The 25,024-nt window shown below is 43.4% G+C and overlaps 1 protein-coding gene and 1 pseudogene across 3 annotated transcripts in view; one reads left to right on the top strand and one right to left on the bottom strand.

The window, feature by feature from the left end:
• The window catches only part of Sh3gl3 (SH3 domain containing GRB2 like 3, endophilin A3), a 152,125-nt gene extending 127,743 nt beyond the window's left edge, over positions 1-24,382 (bottom strand). The window contains exon 1 of one of the 3 annotated variants that reach the window (XM_004852874.3): positions 24,235-24,382. In XM_004852874.3, coding sequence (XP_004852931.1) covers positions 24,235-24,279 — 45 coding nt within the window. In that variant the 5' untranslated portion in view covers positions 24,280-24,382. The remainder of the gene's footprint in view (positions 1-24,234) is intronic. The other 2 variants (XM_004852875.3, XM_087188455.1) reach the window with 2 other exon arrangements.
• LOC106009991 (rab11 family-interacting protein 4 pseudogene) lies at positions 14,549-16,003 on the top strand (annotated as a pseudogene).
• Positions 24,383-25,024: the final 642 nt, after the last annotated feature.

Below are 25,024 nucleotides of genomic sequence, written 5' to 3'. Positions count from 1 at the left end.
TGGGTAAAATCCTAACAAAAACTAAATGAAGCCTGGACGTTAAGAAGGAGGAGATCTGGGCTGGGGATTTAGCTCAGTGCTCAGTGGTTCCACCACCTGCCCCGAAAGCGCAAGGACCCGAGTTGGATCCCTAGTACCAAAAAAAAAAAAAAAAAGGAGATCTCATTCACAGATGCCTGATAACAACATCCATCACAAGTCCCTGCCAAAACCACAGCTTTGCACAAGAGCAACCTTATGCAGAAACTACTTCTGCGATGAGGTCTGTCCATTAACTGCCTGTCTATCCTTGGGCTTTTGCCACCCTTGTTATTGATCCATGTCACCAAAAATAATTGTTTCAAATCAACTTATGAAACTCTCCACATTTTGTCTTTAAAAATGTCCCCTTGCCTCCCTTTGTTTACTATGCCATGTGTATTCCCACTGAAATGTCCATTCCCAAATAAATTCATCATCTTTAAAGAATCTCTGTGTTTTAGGTTACATGGAACAAATGTATACAAACCAAAACAACTCGTTTTTAACTGGTCACAATGCCAAACATTTAAAAAGAATAACAATTCTCAGTGTTGGAAAAGAAATGGCAAGTAGGTGCTCTCAAATACTATTGGTGAGAGGATAAATTAATCATCTTTTTCCTTGGTAATAAATAGGAAATGACTTCCCCTCTTTCATAAAGCCATAATTAATTTTCATAAAGAAAATTAAATATGACTCCCCCACAAAAGAGTCCAATGCCTCTCTAGTGGCGTTTGTAATATTTTTCTCTCAAGTAGAATGGTCTCATATAGAAAATATTAAATCTAAGAGCACAAGCTGGAATGAGAGAAACAGCATGAATAGCTTCTTTTCAACACAACCCAATTCACATATTTTTCTGCACATATAAAAGGAAGTATTTTTGTCAGAAAAAATAATCAATCCTTTAGTCTCTAAAACTCCTTCACATCATTACAGAGAATGAAGTTCTGCCATCATAGTGAACCATTATGATCTTTCCGATCCATGCTTAAGAAAAACAGAGCCTTGTTTCCTTTTGCCAACCTGAAATTTCAGTTCCTAAAACATCTTTTCTTCTGCTTTAATGTAACTCAAGTCAAATCCAAAATACATTAGGCATTTCTGAAGAAAACTACTCCAAACCAGCAGGGTAGGCATGGAAGTAGATTAAATGAAGCTCCACTTCAATAAAGCAAAACTGACAAATCACTAGAAATCCAATGCCCACTCGATCTCCTAGTGTCACATTGCCCTGGTTCCCAGAGTTACCTGCTGGAAATAATTTCAGCATGTTTCCACCTCCCATGATAGGAATTACTTCCCTTAATTCATAAAGCACAAACAGATGAGATAAAACCTGTAAAGTGGACTGGGTTCTGGGTTGAAATTTTCTTCTTAGAACAAGCAGTGATAAAAATAGTGTTTGTCACTACTTGTTATAACTATGTAGAAATGTGAATTTATATTGATAGATTCTAAAGGAATAAAAAGATTAATAATAGCTGAAGAATAGTAAGATTGAAAGGGTTTTTCAAAAGATAAAAAATAACAAATACTGCCAAAGATGTAAAAAAAGAACATATACATGCTATTGGTGGGAATGTAAATTAGTACAGCCAATATGACGAACAATATGGAGGTTTCTCAAAATACAAAAAATAGAACTATCATATAACCCAGCAGTCCCACTAGTAGGTATATACATAAAGGAAATGAAATCAACATATTGCAAAGACACTTACCCCCTCCCATACCTATTGTCTTAATTACTTTCTCGCTGGTGGGACAAAATATCTGACACCCACAGGTAAAGGAAGAAAAGTTTATTTTAGCTCCCAGTTTGTATAGCTTTCAGCCCATAGTTGGCTGGCTCAAAAGCAGGGCAACACAGAGGAGAGGGGCATCACAGAGGAGAAACAGTCCATAGTGTGGCAAGCAGGGATCAGCGAGACTTCCTTCTTTCTCTTTTTATTCCATCCAGGCTATAAGTCTAATGGTTGGTGCCATCCACACACAAGGTGGATCTTCCCTCTTCAGGAAGCCCATCATCTACATCCAGAACTTTGCTAAACCACTCAGCTGACTAATTCATTATCACACATCCATGATCCAGTCACTTTCCAAAGGCTTCACCTATGAGTACATGAGGCTTTGGGGGGACATCTATGTGCCATATTACAGAGCTGGCAGGTGGCAGAGGCAACATTCCACCTTAGCCAAGGACAACAGATGCACCCAGCCCTTAAATCATAAATGAATTACAGACCTTAAAGAATGCAGTATAAAAACATGTCTCATCATGGATGGATAGAGTGGATTTCTGGAGACGTAAGTCATTACCTAAACAGGGCTTCTGCACCCTAGTTACCTACAAAAGGATTTAACAGAGTATAAAGAAGGCATTTCCAAGAGCAGTTGGCTTATAAAGATAACTTTGCAAAATTTGGCTTTCAAGAGCAGAATTTGCTTTTCTTTCCTAGGATGGAAGAGGTCAGCTGACAAAAGTTCCCAGCTAGCATATAAATGACCTTTATCAAGGTCTGTGCTCAGCCCTGCACCTGCATTAGCTCCCTTAATCCCCAAAGTGAGTCCACATGTTGGAGCTCCATTGTACAAAAAGGGAAGGCTGTGGCTTGCTGAAGAGAAGTGTCTTGTTCACAGCCATGCAGCCACTAAGATGGCTGAGCTGGGACTCCAACCAGGTCTCTTTGACTCTGAGACCAAACCCTTAACCAATACCTTACACAACTCCCTACTAAAGGATAATTATTCTAAGGCCTCATTCATTAAACCACATATGATGTAGAAAGCTCTTTAGATACATAATTTCTCAAAACCTGTAAGTTAAAATTGAGCCAAATACTGTATAAGCTTCATAAATACATCTGTGCTTTGAGGTATTAACTACATTTTGCAAATAAGGAAACTGAGGCACTGAAAGACATTTACCCGAAGTCCCCAGGAAGTGCCAGTGCCCAGAGCCAAGCAGGCTCAACTCTGCCTCCCTGGTTGGGGCTCCCAGTTCCATTCTGCTCCTTGTGGGATCTGCAGAGAGATACAACCTCCCCCTCACAGTCCCTGCTGGATCTCAAATCTCTGGGCTGAGAGTGAACTAGAATTGGTCTGCAACTTCACCCTGCTCAGAGGAAACCCAGTGGTCATCCTCTCTGAATTCAGCTCTTTCTATAATCTGCAGCTCATCTACACCTTGTCTCCTCAGTGTCACTTGACCCTATCCCTTCAGCTTTTGGCTTAATGTGTTGCCCCCACCTCCATTCAGCCCGAGAACTATACAGTCTCCCTTACCTGCTTCTCATCTACCTACTCTCAAAATATCCCTGTATCAGTCAGCTTTCCATCACCTAAGATACACAACTTAAAGGAAGGACATGGTTGGATGGCTCCACAGCAGAAACATGGTGGCAGAGGGACACGGCAGAGAAAAGCTGCTCATCTCATGATAGCTGGAAGTAGAGAGAGCAGGGAAGAGCCAGTGAGAAAGAAAACGGACAAGAACACACCCTTCCAGGTCATGCTCTGTGTGACCTCCTCCATCCAGGCCCCATCTCCTAACAGCATATTCAACTAGGAACTCATGAGTGGATTAATCCACTAACAAGCACAGCACACCATGATTCAATCACCTTACAAAAGCCCCTACTTCTGAACACATGAACCCTTGCGGAACATTTTCAATCCAAACCATAACAGCTCCCAAAGAGTCCTAAGTAAACAAAATCAATAGCCTTATCAAAGAAAAAAACATACCAAGGATTATGCTTTGTTTTACGTAATTTCATGGAATTTTTCATTTTCAGACAAGTAAATTAAATTAATCCAATAATATTTGTTCCTTCTAAAAAATATATAACGATCTTCTGGTATTACACTCCTTATTTTGATGACAAGCTCCAAAAAATTTCTCATTTGGGGTAATTTCAGCTGATTTCCATTCCCAAAGACTCCCTTGAAATCTCCCAAGAAGAATAAATGTACCATATTTCTTTTAAGCATGCATGTCTGGCAACTCATAAGAATACCATCTGGTTCACATAATTTCAGCATAAAATTTCTGAAGTCTATAGAACACATACAACTCATGCCTGCCCCAATAGAAGCCAAAACATTACATTGCTATTGTACAAACTGACTCAGGTTAATCAAGGCTAACCCTGGCCACGGCCCTTTCAAGTGGAGACAATGATCAACTCCTTCCGAACACAGGTCACAAATTAAATATGCATACTTAATCAAAGTCATGCTAGACAGGAAAGATAAACACAAAAATGACATCACCCTAGGAATCACTTTTGAGCCCTTGGGAAAATCAGCAGAGTGCTGGCAGGAAAAGCAAACAGGACTTTTTTCAAAATACAGCAAAGGAGAAGGCAACACAGGGTTGGAAGCATTAAAAGGAGAAGGGGAAGAAGATGGAAGAGGAGCAAAGCCGTGTTTGCAGTAAGGAGTCAAAGTGAGGTGCCCAGAAAAATGCCAAGCAAGCACACAGACAACACCTCTTGACCTCCCCATGCAACTGAAGGGGAGTCGCCACCCAGGTAAACACTCTGTGGTCATTCTTCTGCTCACCTGTCATACTCACCTGCAGCTTAATAACAGGACTCATCCTGATAACTGAATTTTATTGTACATACCCCTTTTCCAGGCACCCACAGTGGCACTCAGATGTACTCAGGTGGTCTGCTGCTCTGGCAGGAGGCCACGCTCTCCAGCTGATCTGCACACACAGTGAGTTTGTATGTTGTACAGGTGGGTGTTTTCCTTGCCTTTAGCTTGAGTGATTTCATCATGTGAACATCGTGGAGAACACTTGCACAAGCCTTGATGGTCCAGCCCACTACAGACTTAAGTTATTTGGTTTATAATATATACATATTATATATTATATGTAGATAGATATAGTTAATTATATTGTTCCATACATATATAATACATGCATGCCTAGGCATGTATACATATATTATATGTAGATAGATATATACAGGCAATCCTACTGCTCCTAGCATCACAATGAGCAAACACAAGATTAAATTAAGCACAACTGAAAAATGTAGCAGTCCAGAAACATAGGAAACAAGAAATGAGGCTGCTTTACAAAGTATGATATAGTAAATATATAAACCAGAAACAGTAACTTACTGTCATTATCAAGCATTATGTACTTTACATAATTGTGCTTTGTTTTTCTGGTACTGGCAGTGCAGTAGGTATGTTTACACCAGTAACACCACAAATATGTAAGGTGTTGCACTACAACATTAGAATGGCTATGTCACTAGGTGATAGGAGTTTTTTAGCTCCATTATGTTACAAGGCCACCATCATATACATGGTCCATCACTGACTGAATGGCCACTCTCCTGTGCATAACTGTGCTTGGACAGAAGGGTTCAGTGTGTGACAATAGGATGACACATTAGCAGATGTGACTTTGGGTGCCTGCTTACCTTCGAGCTATAAAGATTATATTCCAGGACAGGTGTGCTGGCACATACCTATAATCCTACCTACTTAGAAGGCTGAAGAGGGGGACTGCAAATTCAAGGCCAGCCTGGGCAACTTAGTGAGACTATGTCTCACAAAAAAATTGTTTTTAAGACCTTTTTAATTTTAATGTAATACAAGTAGATATTAATAAAGAAAATATAAAAACAGTTCTATGAAAAAATAATTTTTCATAACAAAAATAGAGAATAACAATGGTAAATACACTGTGTATCATGATCTTAAAAGAATATATTTTCATTTGTTAACATATCTCTACTCATTTCCTAACAATATTATACCTTTTTTTCCATAAATAAAGGGCTGGGGACATAGCTCGGTGGTAGAGCACTTGCCTGCAATATATAAGGCCCTGGATTCAATCCCCAGCATCAACAAAAAAAGAATTTATTCCACTGCCAGGCACGTCCCAAGTCACCAGAATGAAGTAGATTGTTAGGCAAATGGAGACCCTTCAAAAAATCCACACACAAACTGTGTATTCAGACATGTGTCTAGCATTCTGGCACCAGAAACACGCATGCTGCCATGCGTCAATTCCCCAGACCTACCGTCCAGATCAAAGGTTGGTGCACTTTGTCTGCAAAGGACCAGTCATATTTCAGGATTGGCATTCAGTCCAATGCACTCTTTTCACAACTGCTCACCTCTGCCTTTGTTGTGCAAAAGCAGCCACAGACAACAAGAATGAGTATGGCTGTGTGCCAATAAATCTTTATTTAAAAAGCTGGAATTTTAATTTCATGTAATCAGGATGTGTTACCAAACATTTTTATTCTTTTGGGGTTTTTTCCAATCATTAAAAGAAAATATAAAAGCTATCCTGAGCTCAAGGGATATACAGAGAAATGGGCAATGGCCATATTTGGCCCCCAGGCTATAGTTGACCACCAATGTTTTAGAGTATTCTCTACAATACAGAATTTCAACAGGCGACATCTGGCTCAAATGAATGATGAAAAATGATGAAATGAATGATGATGAATGATGAAATGTATGTAAAGATTCAAAATCATGGGGAGGAGGCTGAAGGACAGATTTATCTCACACAGTAGTGACAAGTACTCGCTGACCTTGCTTTGGAATCACACAAGCCCATCCTGGATTCCTGGGAAGATCACTTTCCAACTCTGTGACCTTGAGCAAGCTTTACTTGACCTTGCCAAACCTCAATTCCCTCCTGTGTTGAAGGACAAGAGTAGTACCATTTACACAATCTAGGGGGAAAAGATGACATGAAAGTAGAAGGCAGACTATTAGATAGGAGAAGAGGGCTTAGTAGGGAGGTAAGGAAGGATAAGGGAGGGATGGATATGATCAAGGGATGTTATATGCATGCATGAAATGTCACAGTGAAACCCAATAAAAATAATAGTATATTTTTGATAAGAGTTTTTGTGACGATTCAATGAAACCCTGCCTCTAAAATACTTTGCACAGCATCCAGGGCCTCTGCAAAATAAAATCATTTAGTAAAATGACCAATGCACATTGATGATTGGCTGATTGTAAAACATTTCCTGGATATGAAGATAACATGTTTAGAAATCTCAGTTCCTAATCATTTATTTATAAAAGTCAAAGCTCAAAATAAAAAGTAGATGCCAGGATTAAACACAAAGATAACACAATAAAGAAAAAATTTAAGCTTAGTGCCACATGCCAGTTCTTCAGCTATTAGAAGCCTGGAAACCTCAGATTTCTCTAAGAGTTGTGAGTTCAAGGCCATTGAAAAGAAATGCAAGTGTAGACATTCATTCACTCATTCATTCACTCAGCAAGCATTTCTGAAGGTCTCCATTAGGGAGGCAGCTTGCATTGTCTAGTATGGAAGGCTCAAGACAAGACCAAAATAATTTCAGTACAACATTCCATTATCAGAGTTTGTACACCAGGGCTCAGGCAGCAGGGGCAGAAGACGGGCTGCCCTGGGCCAGGCTCTGAAAGTGGGGAGGGGTTTTTCCATGCAGAAATAATAGCACAGGCAAAGGAGTGAATGGGTGCAGGGCTCCTAGAGAATGGGAGGGGAAAGGGAGTAGTTAGCTCAGAGAGAGGGTTGCTAGAAGGAACTGCACAGCCAGAAATGTCCCCATACATGAAATTAAGGAGCTCACCTGATGCCTTTGGGGACCCCCATGGCAGATGAAAGGTCAAATTTATGCCAGTGGCAACAGAGCACAGAGTTCTGTGAGGCAGGAGCCACAATCCCTGTGAAGCAGGGGCATGTGGTGAGGATGGGGACAAGGGGTGATGGGAGAATGTTTTTCAGGCAAAATCTACACAGGACTTTTGGAGCAAATGTTAAGAAATGAAAAAAGAGGAGACCAACATTGAAATAAGAAGCCACAAAATGAGCCAGAAAGGGAGGAATGTGGTAGATTCTAGGAGAGACAGTGGGTGTGGTCTGTTAGTTTTCCATAATGTTGTGAGGATGGCTGGTGACCTCAGAGCCCAGGGCAGCTAGGGAACAGGCAGGAGAGAAAGCAAGGAAAACCACACACACAAGGCACAGGCTGGGACACACACTCCCCGCATGTTCAGAGCAGCGGGATGGAGTGGCCTCCTGCCAAAGCAGCAGCCCCAGCACTGTGGCATCAGACTCTCCCTGAGCCCTTCCATAGGCCCCTGCAGCATGCCTGGAAGTGGGGTACACGCCACCAAATGCATACAAATAAACACTCAAGCACCATTTAGTGTGTTATGATCTGTTCTTTTTAAAAGCAATTACGATGGCAAACAAAATAGTGCAAACCTTACCTCTCTGTCCTGCAGAAGAATTAGTTCACCAGCCTGTGCGTTCACGTACTTACTCATTCACTCTTGAGAAATCATGTTCAGAATACAAGAAATGGTGGCCAAGGTAGAGGCCCTCATGGTAGCTGAGTTCAAGCCTCTGCTCAAAGATGAGACCACTCTGTAGACTTGAGAGCACTGCCTGACCTCTGGAGCCTCCTCATTCATTTGGTAAATTTCCAAGAGAGATCGCCAGGAATTGGACAGTCCTGGAACATCTCAAGGGCTGCTTCTCTTGAATTTTCTCATTTGCTATTATTTGTTAAATGGTGGAAACAGGCAAGCAGATTAAGTGCATGTCTAAGTACCTACTACAGTCAGTGTAAACAGAAGCACTCAGAGAACAGAAACGCCTGTGAACAGATGCTGACAGTGGCCCCAGTGTCCCACTTCAGGGATGAGGAAATCAACCCAAGGGAAGTGAAGTTGCTCTCTCAAAGTCACAACTAATTTTCCCAACTCCAAATCCCACTGCCTCTCTAGTATTTCAGGCTACTTCCCCTGGTGATGAGCTTCACTGCCGACAAAGCCTTTTTGGATCCCCTCACTTTACCTTGGAGCCAGCTGGTGAGGTTATCTGTGCCCTGTTTTCCAGATGAGCAAAGCAACTCAAAGCTGTACAGAGGCACAGCAGTGTTCATTCAAATGCAGCCCTGAAACCTTTGGCCCAAAGCACTTTCTACCAGCACCAACAGAGGCTCGTTTCCTGGAGGGTTAGCTTCAAACTACTGCAGAATCTTCTTTAAAGAGCTAAAGACTACAGTGATACACATATACCAATGTTTATAACAGCACAATTCGTAATAGCCAAATCCTGGAAGCAGCCTGTATACCCATCAAAAAATGACTGCATAAAGAAAATGTGGTATCTATACATAATGGAATACTACTCAGCTAAAAAGAAGGACAAATTTGAGACATTTGTAGGAAAATGGATGTACCTGAAAAATATAATGTTGAGTGAAATAAATCAGACACACAAGCTTAAATACAGTATAATATCTGTCATTTTGAGTGAGGCAACGTACAAACAAAGAGCATAATAAAGAATGGACAGAAGGAGACAAGGGGATGGATCTCTTGCAAATGAGAAGGAGTCCAATGGTGAGAGGAGAGCCAGAGAGGAAGAAAAAATAAGTAGAACAAAAAATGCCATGTCCATGAACCTAATAACATCAATGAATGTAAACATTATATGTCATAAACATGAGCTAAGAGGCCGGGGATTTAGCTCAGTGGTTCCACCGCCTGCCTAGAAAGAGCAGGGATCTGAGTTTGATCCCTGGTACCAAAAAAAAAACATGAGCTAAGATAAATATTAACAACAAGAATGAAAATGGGGAAAGGGGATTTAGGGGAGGAGGGAGAGACTCAAGAGGGAAGGGGAATAAAAAAAGAGAACCAAGCTGAATTATGTATGTGTGTCCACTCTCCAAGATGATTGTAAACTGCATGTACTGTGAACATGTACTAATAAAAATGGATAAATAAAAAACACGGTAGAATGGAGTTTAATGAAAGGCACATTTAATATACTTGGCTCAGTGCTACTGGCAGAAGAGAAGAAAGAGTAGCTGGAGAGAGGAGAAAGAAAGAGAGGGGGAGATTCTCTCTCTCTTGAGAGAAAAAAATTATTTTCCTGACTGCTCTCATCCTCACATCTACAAACTAAACCTGGGACTCTACCCAATCTCTCCAGGAAAGGAATACGCTGTGGGAAAGTAAGAGAAAAGAAGTGAACCTGTGGTCTTTGAAGACCCAAATCCTTGCTATCTGTGGCCAAATGATGGAATTTTATTTTTACCCTGTGGAATTTGTGCATTACATGCTAACCTTATGGAATCACTCCAGGTCCAGGACGCCCCTCCATCAACCCTGGTTTTTAAACACTCCTCTTTTCCTGGAAAAAGTATTTGACCCAAAACATCATCTTGAATAATAGGGATTCAGAACAGATAAAATTCAAGAATATTGGTAAACTTTTTTAAAAACAAATTTTGTGAGCTACATTTATTAAAACATTTTGTGAGCTATATTTATTTAAATGTTTCAAAGTTTATATTTATTTAAATGTTTTTTAAAAACAAATTTTGTGAGCTATGTTTATTAAAATGTTTTTGAGCTATATTTATTAAAATTTTTTAATGTTTATATTTTTTTAAAAACAAATTTTGTGACCTATATTTATTAAAATGTGTGTTTTACACACATGAAGTGCTAAGTTTCCATGAGACCACCAAGGAGGGGATTTGATCTGCCTTATTAGAAGCCATCTACTCCTGAATTCTCTACTTCAAAGAGTCCTAAGTAGGTCACTGCCAACGAAGCTGTGGCTCTGCTTCCCTGCCTGCCAGCATCTGTACCGCTGTGTAGTGCTGCCCACTTGTGCCATGTCTGCCTTCCTCTGCTCTGCCCACTCACTGCTGTCAAATCTGCATCAAGACTTCCCAGCTCCCTGCCCTGGTGCCCCATTATGCCGCAATCCCCACATTAAGCCAGTCAAGCTCCTTCAAGAGATCACACTGCAGTACACCAGAAATGCTCAGTTCTACCAATCTGCCTTTCCACGGGTCTCCAGGATCTCTGCAGAGACCACATTTAGCTCCCAAACAACAGCGGAGCAAGCAGGTGTTATTCTTCTATTATTCAAACATGAGCAAAAGGCAACCTGTGCGTGAACCATGGGAACAATATATTCTTATCTAAGACTTGCAAGGAACAGTGCCACCCTTTTGGTAGTGGACCACATTAATTCATCACACATGTTTCCTTGCACCTCCACAGCTTTTTAGAAATTTTAATTAAGTATAAATATTCAAAACTAGGAAATTACACATAAAATCTGAATTCTGAACATCACTCTACACCCCATACACCCAAATCAAGAAGATGGAGGCAAATGATGGCCTGGAAGTAACAGAAGCAGGCCATCTGGGCCCAACTTCCCAACAGCATTTGCTGAATATTTATTCAACACTGGTAGAGAGTTTACTAAGCACCTACTATGTGCAAGGCACTGTTTGGAGGGCTTGGGATACTACAGGGGCAAAACAGGAAAAGAAATTATCAGACAGTAATATCAGCTAAGAAAGGATTTAATATTTGCTGACAAAGAGGATTTTTTGCTTCAGGAAAGATGTAGTACATGTATTTTTCCACATTTCTCCCACTTAATACAACTAAAATCCCAGCGCACTATTAATAGCACAAACATAAGAAGAATCTGAGAGGTGGAGATAGGAAAGCCCCCTGGCTAGGGACTCTGAGACCTGAGAAATGACATACTGGTGAGTCCTGGGTTTCCTCTTTCCTTCATATATTCAAGACTTGGAGCTGAAGAAGCTGGCAACATGAAATGCCAATAGGCATCTAAGCAAAAGCCCCCACAGAGGTCCTCACACTCTAGCAAACAGACCAGGCAAGGGGAGAGCCTCCCAAGACAGAAAATCTCTAGACAGCAACTGCTCTGCTTCAGCCAAACATCACAGAAAAGGCTGTGATCTCAACCGATTCACAGGAGTCAGGATGAGTAGGAGACTAGATTTCCACCCCTGCCTAGAAATGAGGTGACTCAACACCCTCTCCCCATCTCACCCCTAGAGTGGGGTCAGAGAAGTCCAGGTGAGAAGCTGGGACTGTCATCACATAAGGCACTGCTAACCCCTCCTGCCTTACATTTGGCGTCAGTGGAAACTATGAAGGGAGTCTGGATATCATTCCCACCAATAATAAGGTGTTTTTCCTTGTCCCTCTGGTCTACCAGAGGAGGCCTAGGACTTCTCTCATCACCCAGTGGAAATGAAGGTGTCCCTCCATGGTGTAAGCTGAGGCCACATGATGAGCCATAACAAGACATTTCTACCTCTTCTAGCTACAGAGGTGCCAACATGGGCTAAACAGGGAGCCAGAATTCCCATACTACTCAGCAGTAAGGAGGAGCCCCACCTTTAGAGCCAACACAGTCATGCAGGGAACTTGGATGTCTACCCCTACATGGAAATCACAAGGTTATGCTAATCCTTCCCCAACATCATGGTGATAAATAAAACCAGCACAATCAAATATATAAAAAGATCTCATAATTTAATACCCCAAATACCTAAATTTCAATTAAGAAAGTCACTCATCGTACTATGAACCACGAAGATCTCAAGTTGAATGTGAAAAGAAAATTAATAGACACCAATGCCAACATAAAAAAAAACATTAAAAACATGACACAGATTTTAAAGGAGCTAGCAAACAACTGTAAACAAGCTTGAAATAAATGAAAAAAATAGACTTAGCAAAGAGACTGAAGATATAAAGCAGAGCCAAATAAAACTTTTAGAACTGAAAAATGCAATAACTGAAATAAAAAATTAGCATGCAGCTCACCCAGAGTGCAGGAGATAAAGAAAAGGATCTGTGAACAGGAAGACAAAACAACATAAATTATCCAATCAGAGTAACACAGAGAAAACTAACTTGGGGTAAGGGGAAGACACACTCAGGAACAATGTGAGTCTATAACAGAAGATTAAACATTCATATCAGAATCCTACAAAGAGAAAAGGGAAGAGATGACAAAGCACTCAAAGAAATGATGACTGAAAACATTCCAAATTTAGCAAAAAAAAAAAAAAAAAAAAAGCCTACTAATCCAAGAAGAAAAGAGAACCCCAAACAGGTTAAAGCCAAAGAAATCCACATCAAGATACGTCATAGTAAAACTTCTAAAAGCTAAACACACAAAATAATCTTGCAAGCAGTGAAAGACATGATACCTAACTTCTAGAAGCAAATGACAGGAATCCCACCAATTTCTCATCCAAAATCACTGCTAAAAGATTAATTAAATTTAGCAGAGCCTATTTGAGCAAAGACCAACTGAGCAGCACTCAGAACCACAAAATGTTCAGAAAGCTCTAATCAGCAGTATGAGCACAAACCTTGATAAGTAGAACATAGAAGCAAAGCAGAAAAATCACCTAATTGGCTATAGCTAGGGTGGCTGCCTTATTTGGGCATGGTATGACCAGTATTTGACTTTCTGGGGCATGGTCCAATCATTTGGCTACTTGTGATTGGCTAAAACCTGGCTGTTTGTGATTGGTTCAAACTCTATTGTTTGTTGTACTTTTAAGTTAAATTTCAATTTGTTTTAAGTACTGTTTGCTGTTCATTATGTAGGAACTCAAGACTATCTAAACAACCTCAGGCTAATGGCCTCCTGCTATTTAATACCTTAGAGGTCAGAAGAATAAGAACTTGCCACAATATTTTTCAAGTGTGAAAGAAAAGAATCATCATCCCAGAATCCTAGATCCACAGCAAATACCATTCAGGAATGAAAGAGATATTGAGACATTCTCAGATGAAGGTAATTAAGAGAACTTTTAACCAGCAGACCTACTCTGAAAGAGGAGCTAAAGAAGGTTCTTAAAACAGAAAGGAAACAATAAAAGAAGAAAACTTGGAACATCAAGAAGGAAGAAATAATATAAGCAAAAATATAGGTGAACATAAGAGACTCCTCTTGAGTTTTCTAAATTATTTGATGGCTAAAGCACAAATTGTAACCAAATTATAACACTGCCTGATGTGCTTCCAAATGTATTGAGGTAAGCATTTAATGCAATTATATATGAGGGAAGAATGGGAGGTAAAGGAAAGTAAATTTTCTACACTTCACCTGAACTGGTAAAATGATGGCACTAATAGGTGATAAATTATGTACATATAATGTAATACCTAAAATAGCCATTACCAACCAATCTACACAAAAGGATAACATGAAAAAGCTTCATATAAGGGCCGGGGATGTAGCTCAGTGGTGCTGCCACCTGCCTTGCAAGCTCAAGGTCCTGAGTTTGATTTCCAATACCAAAAAAAAAAAAAGAAAAGCTTCATATAGAAATCAAAATGGAAAAAATAAATAAATAAAAATAAAAATAAAAATAGAAATCAAAATGGAATTTGAAAACGTTTCAACTAATAACCAGGAAGACAGGGTTAAAAAGCAAAGAAATGCAAAACAGGTGTGAGGGAGAACAGCAACCCTGGAATGTGCTGTCCCCGTCATCTTACAGATGAGCACACTGGGTCTCGCAGAGGGCACCGAGGTTTTGGGCTCCACCTTTGCTGATGGCAAGCTCCTCCCCAGGGAACCTGGTTTCTTTCCTGAGGACGAGGAAGAGGTGACGCTCGCCCCGTCTGAGGCCCCCCTGGAGTCAGACATGGACAGCCCCATGGAGAGCACCCAGAGTCTGGAGGGGTCTGTTGGGAGTCCTGCTGAGGAGAAGGAACAGGAACCTGGGGGCCCGTTTCTATCAGAGGACAAGTCCCTGGTGCACACTCCGTCCATGATGATGCCAGACCTCTCCACACACTCCACTGCCTAGCTCATCAGCAGCGAGGAGCAGTTTGAAGGCTACGGAGAGGGGGATGATGTGGACTGTGCCCCCAGCAGCCCCTGCCCTGACGACAAGACCAGGACCAAAGTCTCCTCAGACCTGGGGTCTTCAGTGTCTTCCAGTGCAGGACAGACCTCAAGGAAGATGCGGCATGTGTACAACAGCGAGTTGCTGGATGTATACTGCTCTCAGTGCTGCAAGAAAATCAACTTGCTGAATGACTTGGAAGCTAGGCTGAAAAACCTGAAGGCCAACAGCCCCAACCGGAAGATCTCTAGCACAGCCTTTGGACGGCAGCTCATGCACAACAGCAACTTCAGCAGCAGCAACGGCAGCACAGAAGATCTGTTTCGGGACAGCATTGACTCCTGTGACAACGACATCACAGAGAAGGTGAGCTTCCTGGAAAAGAAGGTGACAGAGCTGGAGAATGACAGCCTGACCAACGGGGACCTGAAGAGCAAGCTGAAGCAGGAGAATATGCAGCTGGTACACAGAGTGCACGAGCTGGAGGAGATGGTGAAGGACCAGGAGACCACTGCTGAGCAGGTGCTGGAGGAGGCCCGGTGACACCAAGAGGCCTACAGCAAGCTGGAGCAGGAGTAGAGGATGGAGCTGGACCTACTCAACACCAGGGTGCAGCAGTTAGAGGAAGAAAACACCGAGCTTAGAACAACTGTGTCATGACTCAAGTCTCAGACAGAGAAACTGGACGAGGAGCGGCAGCGCATGTCTGACCGGCTGGAGGACACCAGCCTGCGGCTCAAGGATGAGATGGACCTGTACAAGCGTGTGATGGACAAGCTATGCCAGAATCGCCTCGAGTTCCAGAAGGAGCGAGAAGCAACGCAGGAGCTCATCGAGGACCTGTGGAAGGAGCTGAAGCACCTGCAGATGTACAAGCTGGACTGTGAGCAGACAGGCAGGGGCCGCAGCTCCTCATCCGGCCTGAGCGAGTTTAACGCCAGAGCTCAAGAGGTGGCGCTCGAGCATGAGGTCAAGCGGCTGAAGCAGGAGAATCACAAGCTGCGGGATCAGAATGATGACCTGAATGGACAGACCCTGAGCCGAGCCTCTACGAAGCAAAGAACCTCTTTGCTACCCAGACCAAAGCTCAGTCTCTGGCTGCAGAAATAGACACAGCCTCTCGAGATGAGCTCATGGAAGCCCTAAAGGAGCAGGAGGAGATCAACTTCCGGCTGAGGCAGTACATGGACAAGATTATCCTGGCCATCCCGGACCACAACCCTTCCGTTCTGGAGATCAAACACTGAGCCGAGCTAGCTGCAAAGCAGCCTCAGGACCCCAGGACTAAGGGGCAGCCCTGCTCAAGGACATGGGGCCGGCTCCACACTCACATTCACGCTATAAATGTACATCTGGCCACCATGCATACCGTGTGCTGGTGTACATGTGGGGAGGCCGTGAAGATGCCCATGGTAGGGTGAGCATGGGGCAATGGTTGTTAGTGGCACCTGCACAGTGAGCTGCGCCTGCACTTTGTGGCCCCTTTGCAGGGGCAGAGGACACTGGAAGTGTGAGGGGCGGGGTGTGCTATCAGGAGTTACTGCAATAATGAGAACTGGAAGCATGTGTTTCAGATATTGGGTAAAATGATTCTACCTCTGGGGATAAGGATGAGGAAATTCTCTAGTGAGGTGGCTCTTACCAAGATGGTGACCTTTCCCAGGAGTTTGCTTGGCCTTGCCAGGCTCTCTGGCCACTTTTCACATCCAGGTGGGGAGGCACGGCAAGGAGAAAGGTTGTGGAAGAGCTTCTGCCCCATGGGTGGCCCTGTGTAGTTGGGGTGCACGAGGCCCAGAGGACTCAGGTTCACTGGGCAGTGGCACAGGCCGTCCTCGTGTGGTAGGGTTCTTGGTATTTTTAGGTTCTCTGTACCCTCTCCGTCCCTGCTTACCTACCTCCCTTTTCTGTTTTTGCTTTGTTTTGAAAATAGTGAAATAGAAGAAGCATTCATTTGGGTATAAAATAAAGAAATGGAAAAGGAAAGTGGGGAAGAAGATTGAGACCTAGAGGTGCCTGAGGCCAGCACTGACATCAGGCAACCAAAGAAATGATTTCCGGGGAGGAACCCGCTCCCTGCAGGTGTATCTTGATAGGGGCCCATCATGGCTCCACTCGACCTCCTGAGGGCAGGTTTTGGGCTGGGTCTCAGGGTCTGAGCTCTGGGTGCCCCGGGAAGTAATGAGGTTCCGTTCCAGCCCTAAGGAACGCACTTGTATCTGCTTCTCCACTGGGGAGCTCTGCTACATCAGGGAGGGCAGGGTGCAGTCGGCAGAGTTGCAGGGAAACCTGTCTTCCTCCCTTCTGGCCCATGGTGGGAATTCACACCATGGATTTTTTAATGTGATCTTTTGTTCTGGGCGGCTGGGAGTAGAAACGGTACTTTAAGTTTTCCAGTTTATCTCAATTTTATAGCTTGTGATTCATTTCCTTAACCCAAATCGATATAAACACATATGGTTTTACTTCTTCCCCTGTAAAAAAAAAAAAAAAGAAAAGAAAAGAAATGCAAAACAAAGCCAACAAATAAAAATAAATAAATAAATAAAATGGCAGACTTCAGCCTTAATATGTAAATAATGACATTAAGTATAAATGGTTCAAATATACCAATTAAAGACAGACCAAAGAGTGGATTTAAAAGCATGACCTAACTATATGCTGTCTCCAAAAAACACCCTTCAAATATTGCAATATAGTCAAGTTGAAAGCAAAAAGATGAGAATATATGTCATGCAAATATGAACCAAAAGGCAGATTAGCTACCTTAATATCAGATAAAGTAGATGTCAGAACAAAGAAAATCACCAAGAGTAACATTTTAAGTTTGGGTTTCATTTTAAATGCAACTGGAAGCTAATAGAGATTCGAGAGCAGATGAATGACATAGTTTGCGATACCTGTTTTTCTTTTTTTTAATATTTCATTTTTATTAACATGTATTAATTATACATACTGAGTTTAATGTGATATTCCAACATATGCATATAGCACACACTAATCAAACCTAGTCTCTCTTTACACTTACACACACACACACACACACACACACCAATTTCTATGGCAGTGGTGGGGAAACTATGGCATGCACACAGCAGTGGCCACACAAAGCGCTGTCTCAGCACATGAGCCAAGCTGCCCCAGCAGGGAAACATGGGATAACAGTTGTTTTTTCCAAACTAAAACCTCAGTATTCAGGTTTAATTGAACTATTGGCACTTGGCAACGAATAAGTGGGTTTGGGGTTGCAGTTTGGACACTTGGTCTCTAAAAGGTTCGCCATCATTGCTCTAAGATATTAAGCACTTGTATATATTCAGGTCGATTTTTCTGTTGTCTCTACGTTTGTTACTTGTCTTTCTGTGTCTGGCTTTTTCACTTAACATAATGTAGTACAGATCCATCTTTTTTTATTTTTTTGCTACAAATGACAGGATTTCATTTTTCTTTGTGGCTGAATAATATGCCATAATATATATACACATTCCCTTTGCCCATTTATCCACTGATGGGCACTTAGGTTGATTCTGTATCTTAGATACTGGAGATGGTGCTTCAGTAAATGTGTGTTCAGGTAGCTCTCTTTGGTATGCTAATTACAATTCCTTTGGATATATACTCAGAAGCAGAATAATGTGGTAGATCTATTTTTAGTTTTTTGAAGAGCCTCCATACTCTTCTGTATATGGCTGACCTAATTCACATTCCTACCAACAGCATTTGAGAGTTCCTTTCCTCCACAGCCTCTCCAGGATTTATGTTTAGTTTTGAGACTCGCGCGTGCGTGTGTGTGTGTGTGTGTGTGTGTGTGCGTGCATGTGCATATTTACTGGAGGGTTTTTTTAGTGTCTCACTAAGTCACAAAATTGCCCAGCCAGGGCTATAACTTGCAATCCTCTTGCCTTAGCCTCCCAGAGTACTGGGATCACAGCCATGCAACACCATACCTGACCTGAAATACATTTGTGAAAAAGCATCTTGGCCACTCGGTAAACAGCTGGGTGGAAACTACAAAGGTCTGGAAATGAGTTAGGAGGCTACTGGAGCCATGGGGTCAAGCAATGATGGACAGGACCAGGATGATAGTAGCAGAGATGGTCAGTGAATGGCTTACAAATGTATTTGCAAAGATGAACCAAGAGAAAGGATGTGCTGATGAATTGAGGAAAAGAAGAAAGAAATCAAGGATGAGTCCTGGCTTTTGTTTTGTTTTGCTTTGCTTTGCTTTGTTTCACCTACACAGCTGAGCAGATGTTTGAAACCACCAATAGAAAAACATATTGGGATGAAGAAAATTAAGAGCTTGAGTTTGGACATCTGGAGCTTGCTATCCTTTTAAATATTCAAGGAAAGAGGTGATGTAGAGAGTTAGATTGCAAAGAAATATAATTTAAAGTGTAATCCAGGCATATATTATATTTACATCTGTGGGCTTGAGAGAGCACAAACCTAGAAAAACAGAGCACAAACCTAGAAAAACAGACCACAAGCACCTGGCTATTCCAGGATTTATCAGTCAAAGGGACATGAAACCATGAAGAGAGACCTGAAGGAGCAGCCACAGAGTCCAGAAGAAAACTGAGCAAGTGTAGAAGGCATTGTGCTCCGATATCAGCCCACCAGGTCAAGTGGTGCTGAGAGTTCAGATGGGAAAGTGACCATCAGATGTAGAGCTGGAGATCACTTGAGTGTAGTTTCAGAGCAGTGCAGAAGCAAGCCAACCATAACGGGCTGAGATGAGAATGGGTAACAAGAAAGCAGAGACAGGGATAGACCAAGGGAGAAGGGAAATGGGCCAGGGATAAAAGGAGTCTGAGACTATGGGAGGTTTTCTCCTTTGTTTATGCAAGATAGAAGACACTAAAGAGCATATCATCATGCTGATGAAAATGACCCAGGAGAGAAGAAATGTCCTGTGGAAAAGACGTGCCCACGGGGGTAAAGCCCAGGACAAGGAGAGGAGGCAGTGTTGGTGGCACGGAAACCAAGTGACCAGCCGGATGTGCTGGACTCATGAGCTGTGACCCAGGAGGAAACAGCTGGGATGCAGATGACAAGCTGTGACTCGTCAGACTGACTGGGCATTGCCCAAGTCGTGGAGCATGAAATAGCAGCAGCTTGCCATTGATGGATGAGTGCAGTGGGCAACATCCTTGGTGGCATCAGCGTTTGAGACAGATTCATTCAGTGCCTGAAGATTGGAAAGAAACCAAGAGGAGTATGGGCTCAGGAAGGTCACTGGCTCCTGGCACTGCGGTAAAAGCAAGTGAGTCCAAAGGGAATGGACTGCAAAGGCAGAGTCCATGGAGAAGGCTTTCAGAGAACTAGAATACTGAGAACTATGACCATGCCTTCCTGTCTCAGCTTCCCCCAAACTCCTCCCCATGCCCACCGCCAGCTCAACACCTTCCCAGGCTTCTGTTGGAAAGCAAAATCAAAATATCCACATTGTGCTGATGTAGAATCTCCAGAATATGTTCACCTATTATTTAGCCAAATAAAACCCACACATGGTAGCACACGCCTATGATCCCAGCACTCTGGGAGGCTGAGGCAGGAGGGTCACAAGTTCCAGCCCAAGCTGGGCTACTTAGTGAGACCTTGTGTCAAAATTTAAAAATAAAAAGAGGCTGGGGATGTAGCTCAGTGTGAAGGCCCTGGATTCAATTCTTAGTACCATAAATTAATTAATTAATTAATTAAATTTAAAAATAGTGTGTCAATTCCATTTATTGACAGTTTTATTTTCTGGGTAAAACATGCCAATAATAACTTCCCCAAATACACATGAGACACCCACAAATACATTTAACTTTGGAAAATATAATTTATATTTGATTCGTTAATAAATCTGAAAAACTAATCTTAAATAACAGGAAAAAAAATCTCTGCTTTAAAATCAAATTCCAATTGGTAACCTGAATTATGTTTATAGAATAAAAAATTACCAGGGGGTAAAAACTGTTTGGATGATATTATATCCTTCAGATGTTTTTAAAAATCCAAATCAATTTGATTTGAGCTTCCACCCTGACGTTTTTTTTAAACCCACACAGATTTACTGTATGGATTAATTTATAAAGTAATCATCTATATGGAAAGCAGTAAGAATATTTTAGCTCTAATATTTTGATGCATCTAAGAGGAAAAAATCATTATGGATTTTGCAAAGTGCATTTTTTTCTTCCTAATGAGAATGTGAAACAAGAGACATTCATTCTCTCCCTAGAGAATCTCATAATTTAGAAAGAACATCCTTCTCTGAAGCATTTACCCATCAATGGTCAGCCTGGACTGTGACTGCAGGGGACGTGACCGGACCCCTTATAACCACTTACCGTTTTTCTGTTCAGTGCATTAGGAGACAGTTAAGAGACAGGGAAGAAGTCACCAAACAGCTACGTTAAAGGCTTCTCGTCCCTATTGTGTTTCTAGGTCACATGAAAGAGGTCAAAGGGCATTACTACATAAAGGCAAAAAGAAATTTAACATGGAGTCCACAAGGATGTCACCAGGAGATAGTCTCGGGAGAAAAGAAGAAAAACAGACGAAACTTGTCCCTGAACTTTTACGGGGATGTAGAATAAGGCCCTAGAAAGTACGAAGGTCCTGTAACGTGAGTCTTAGTACAGTGTGCAGGTCAGGGTATCCACTACTGTGGTCTAGTTCTCCTTCACCAACTATACCTGCTGTCAAGAAAAATGACTAGGAATTAAGCATAATGAACACAAGTCAGTGAGTGACAAGTAACGTAGTTCTCATGAGCTGTGCTTTCATTGGTCAGGCTCTGGGACCAATAACAAGAAACCACAGGGTCATCCCTAAGCTACTTGGATTCATTTATAATAGTTCCAGCTCCATCTCTATCAAGGGAAGAGTAAACAATTCTATAAACAAATCTATCAAGAAAAAAAAAGGAATTACAGTCTCAGGAAACCTGAGTTCTAGTTCCAAATGCTGAAGCAAAGAATTGACTTACTTTTGTTAGTAGCTCAACTTATACTCCTTTCATTTTAGTTTATATTATCCTCTGTCTTGTTAGGCTCTGTGTTCAGCCAAAATGATGCATAATCTTGGGGTTTACAGATCATTCTCTGTAAAGTAAGGATATCTTTTTCTCAAAGACAGGTAAGGTATCCATTAACCAGGCGATTGTAAGTAATTTTAGCTTGTCTATTGTTGAGGAAAATGATCTCAGTTTGCTATGGCCCTGTTACCTTTATCTGTAAAAGATCTACTTCATCATCTTTAAGTGAATGTGGAAGAATTTCAGAACTGGGATGGATAAACACATATACACATATATGTGCACTTTACTAATATAATTCATATGACATACAATTCACCCTATTGTACAACTACATGTACAACTCAGTGGTTTTAAGTGTATTCACAGAGTTGAGCAACCATCACCAATTGATTTTAGAAGAGGGACACAGCTTCTAAATCCTCTAATCCATCCTACAGAGAGGAAAACCAAGGTCCAGATAAGTTAAGTCATGTTTCCAAGGTCACACAGCTGACCACTGGCCAAACCAACCCTGAATCCCTAGGAATTCCTTTCCCATTGACATCATCCGGGACTCCTTTCCCCTGCTCTTAGGAAAGTTCTGTGTGAATTAAAACCCACTGTTAAAATATTGTCTGTGAATATTTGGCTGGTTTTTTTTAATCACTGTGTGTTTATTATTTTATTAAACCCAGTCTGACTTCTCCAGCCAATCTGTTGCATTGCAAGATTTCTTAGAAAGACTTTTAGAACAGATTAAAAATTTATCTGTTAAACATTTTACGAACAAAATGTTATTAGTAAACCCAGAGAGAATGTGATGGCTTTTCCTTTCATATAAAGTCACAAGTGATTTCTAGACCCTTGGCTTCTTTCATTTTTAATGGGTTGATTATAAGTAGTTAAACCAAACCACCTATCACTGGCATAACGTTTCTCCAATGAGCATAACTTCTGAAGATTTCAACCATCCATTCAGGTTAGTGGTCAGAAAACAATCTGAATCAACCAAGGCATCTTGATTATCTCCAAGTTTTGTGCCTATGAAGTCCTTACTCAATAAAAGAAAATACTTTAGGAGTTTCACCCCATCAGTGCTGAGAAAGCCCATGTAACAAGCTGCCAGCAATTCCTCTGGCATTGCTTTGAGAAGCATTGGCCGCCTGCTGCCCGAGCCAACTGCACTGCCCTACTCACCCCACAGGAGCACCCGGATTGCTCCTGCCTTTAAACATGTCCCATTTTTTCTCTCTCCTATATTCTTTAATTCTTTCCTTCCTGTGTTGCTCCACCCCAAACTTCATTTATTCAAAAATATTTGTTGAGTGGTCTCTGCTTATCAAACTCTGGGCTAGCCAATATCCCTTAATGTGGTTGTCCTTAGTGTTTGTGTTTAGCACACTGTGCCTTTTCCCATTTACCTTTCTAAGCCTCCATTTGCCTTGCAAATGCCCCCAAATCAGTAGCTCCTGTCTTGGCCTCACCCCCTGGGCCCTAAACAGGACAGGCACCTGCCCCAAGGCCAGCTGACATCTAAATGTTGACATCTGAATGCCTCCTCTAGAGCCAGCGGCGAATGGCCATGACTGCCCTCCCACCCCTTGAACAGCACCCAGTCCCTCCAGTGCCCCCATACAGCACTGCCCACCTTCCTGGGGAAGGAGTGCGAGGGAGTGGTGGCGCTGCCCTTCAGGAGGCTGAAAGAGGAGGCTCGGGCAAGCCAAAGGGTTCCTCCCTGACCTATTGGTGGAAGCAGCAGGATGTGAGCGAGCACTGAATCGCAGTGGCATCTGTGCACCTGAGGGCTTCCAAAACTGAGGCTGAGGAGGCAGGATAGGAGTGCGGAATAATAGGTTTTAGGCAGGCAGAACCTGCAGGGCTGGACAACAAATTTGGTTGTCATCAACACATATACGCAACACAATGCCATGCCTCGCTGTTTTCCTGCTTCCTCCACTCTGAGTGCCCTTCCTCTCCCCGCTCCCCCTTCCCCTCCCCCTCCCCTCTGGGAAGCTCTGCCTGACGCCCCCGCCGTGTTCTCGCCCGTGGCCCTCGCCTCCGCGCGTCTGGCACTGTTTGTTTACGCGCAGGTGTAGGTGTCTCCCTGCCACAGGGGAGCCCCTTTAAGCTCGGGGCCAGGCAGGAAGAGTAGGAGGAGAGGGGCAGCGGGGGCCCCCAGGGGCGCAGGGGCGCCAGGTCACCCCCAGGCAGGGACCGAGCCCGCAGCGATTGCTCGCCGGGGTCCCCCTTCCAGCGCGCGGCGGCGGGGTTGCTGGGTTCTCCAGGCCTCCCCGTCCCCTGTCTGAGCGCGCGAAACCCCGCAGCTGCCCGCTGCTCCCCACTCTGCTGTGCCCGGGCCCGGGGAGCAGTGGGGGCCGTGGACCGGGAAGGGGCCGAAGACAGCGAGGCGGGAAGGAACGATCCTGAGCCCCACAGGCCAGAGCCTCAGGCCCGCGGCGCCCGGGCCCCTCCAGCGGGGTACCCTACCTGGCTGGCTTTGTGGAACTGCTTCTTCAGCCCGGCCACCGACATCGCGGCTGCGCTGGGGAGCGGGCCGGTCCCCCGGGCTGGGCTCGGCGTCCCACTGCCCGGCCCGGCCGCTGTCACCTCGCGCACCCGCGCGCGCGCTGAGGGTCCCAGCGCGCAGAGCCCGCGCCGCCCATTGGCCCAGCCAGGCGGTATGCAAATGAGGCTGCGAACCGCCCACCCGCATTGTTGCGTGGAGACCCGAGGATGCGGGCAGGGGACGCGGCGGGGAGGACCTGGTCCTCTGGCCGAGCCAAGAGGCCTTGCGGGGCGCGGGGCGTGGAGCGCGGGGTCTGAGTGTCACGCTGGGGACTTGGTGGGAAACCTGCTGTTGTTCACCAACCAGCAACGTCGCCATCCTTCCTCTGGCACGTTTTCCGGGAGAGGTCTGTTTTTAGGAAAGAGGCCCTCGGAAAGGTGCCTGGGCAGGGAAAGGAACAAGACAGGGGAATTGTCCTGGGAGGACGTCTGCGGACGGCTGGACACTGTGCTTTGGGTGCAATCTGACCAGGCAGTTTTGTGCTCTTGCAGTCTCCCTGTGAGCTATGAAGAGCAGCTACCTGCGGGGAGCTTATCCGGGACCCTTCGGCAGTCCGGGATCCCCGAGACTGCGGCCGCTGTCCCTTCTAGGACGTCACTTTGCACTGAGTCCACAAGTCAGCCCTCCCACAGTGAGGCCTAGCCTGGGGCACGGAGCACTGTGTGGACTCCACGGTCATACCTGACCTGACTCTCTCCCCAGAATCTGCCT

Source organism: Heterocephalus glaber, unplaced genomic scaffold, assembly GCF_053883595.1.
Source record: "Heterocephalus glaber isolate CG9 unplaced genomic scaffold, H.glaber_assembly_v1.0 deba00001531, whole genome shotgun sequence".
NCBI classification, from domain to species: domain Eukaryota; kingdom Metazoa; phylum Chordata; class Mammalia; order Rodentia; family Bathyergidae; genus Heterocephalus; species Heterocephalus glaber.
Note: the sequence above shows the minus strand (reverse complement) of the source record. Positions and strands in the feature narration are given on the sequence as shown.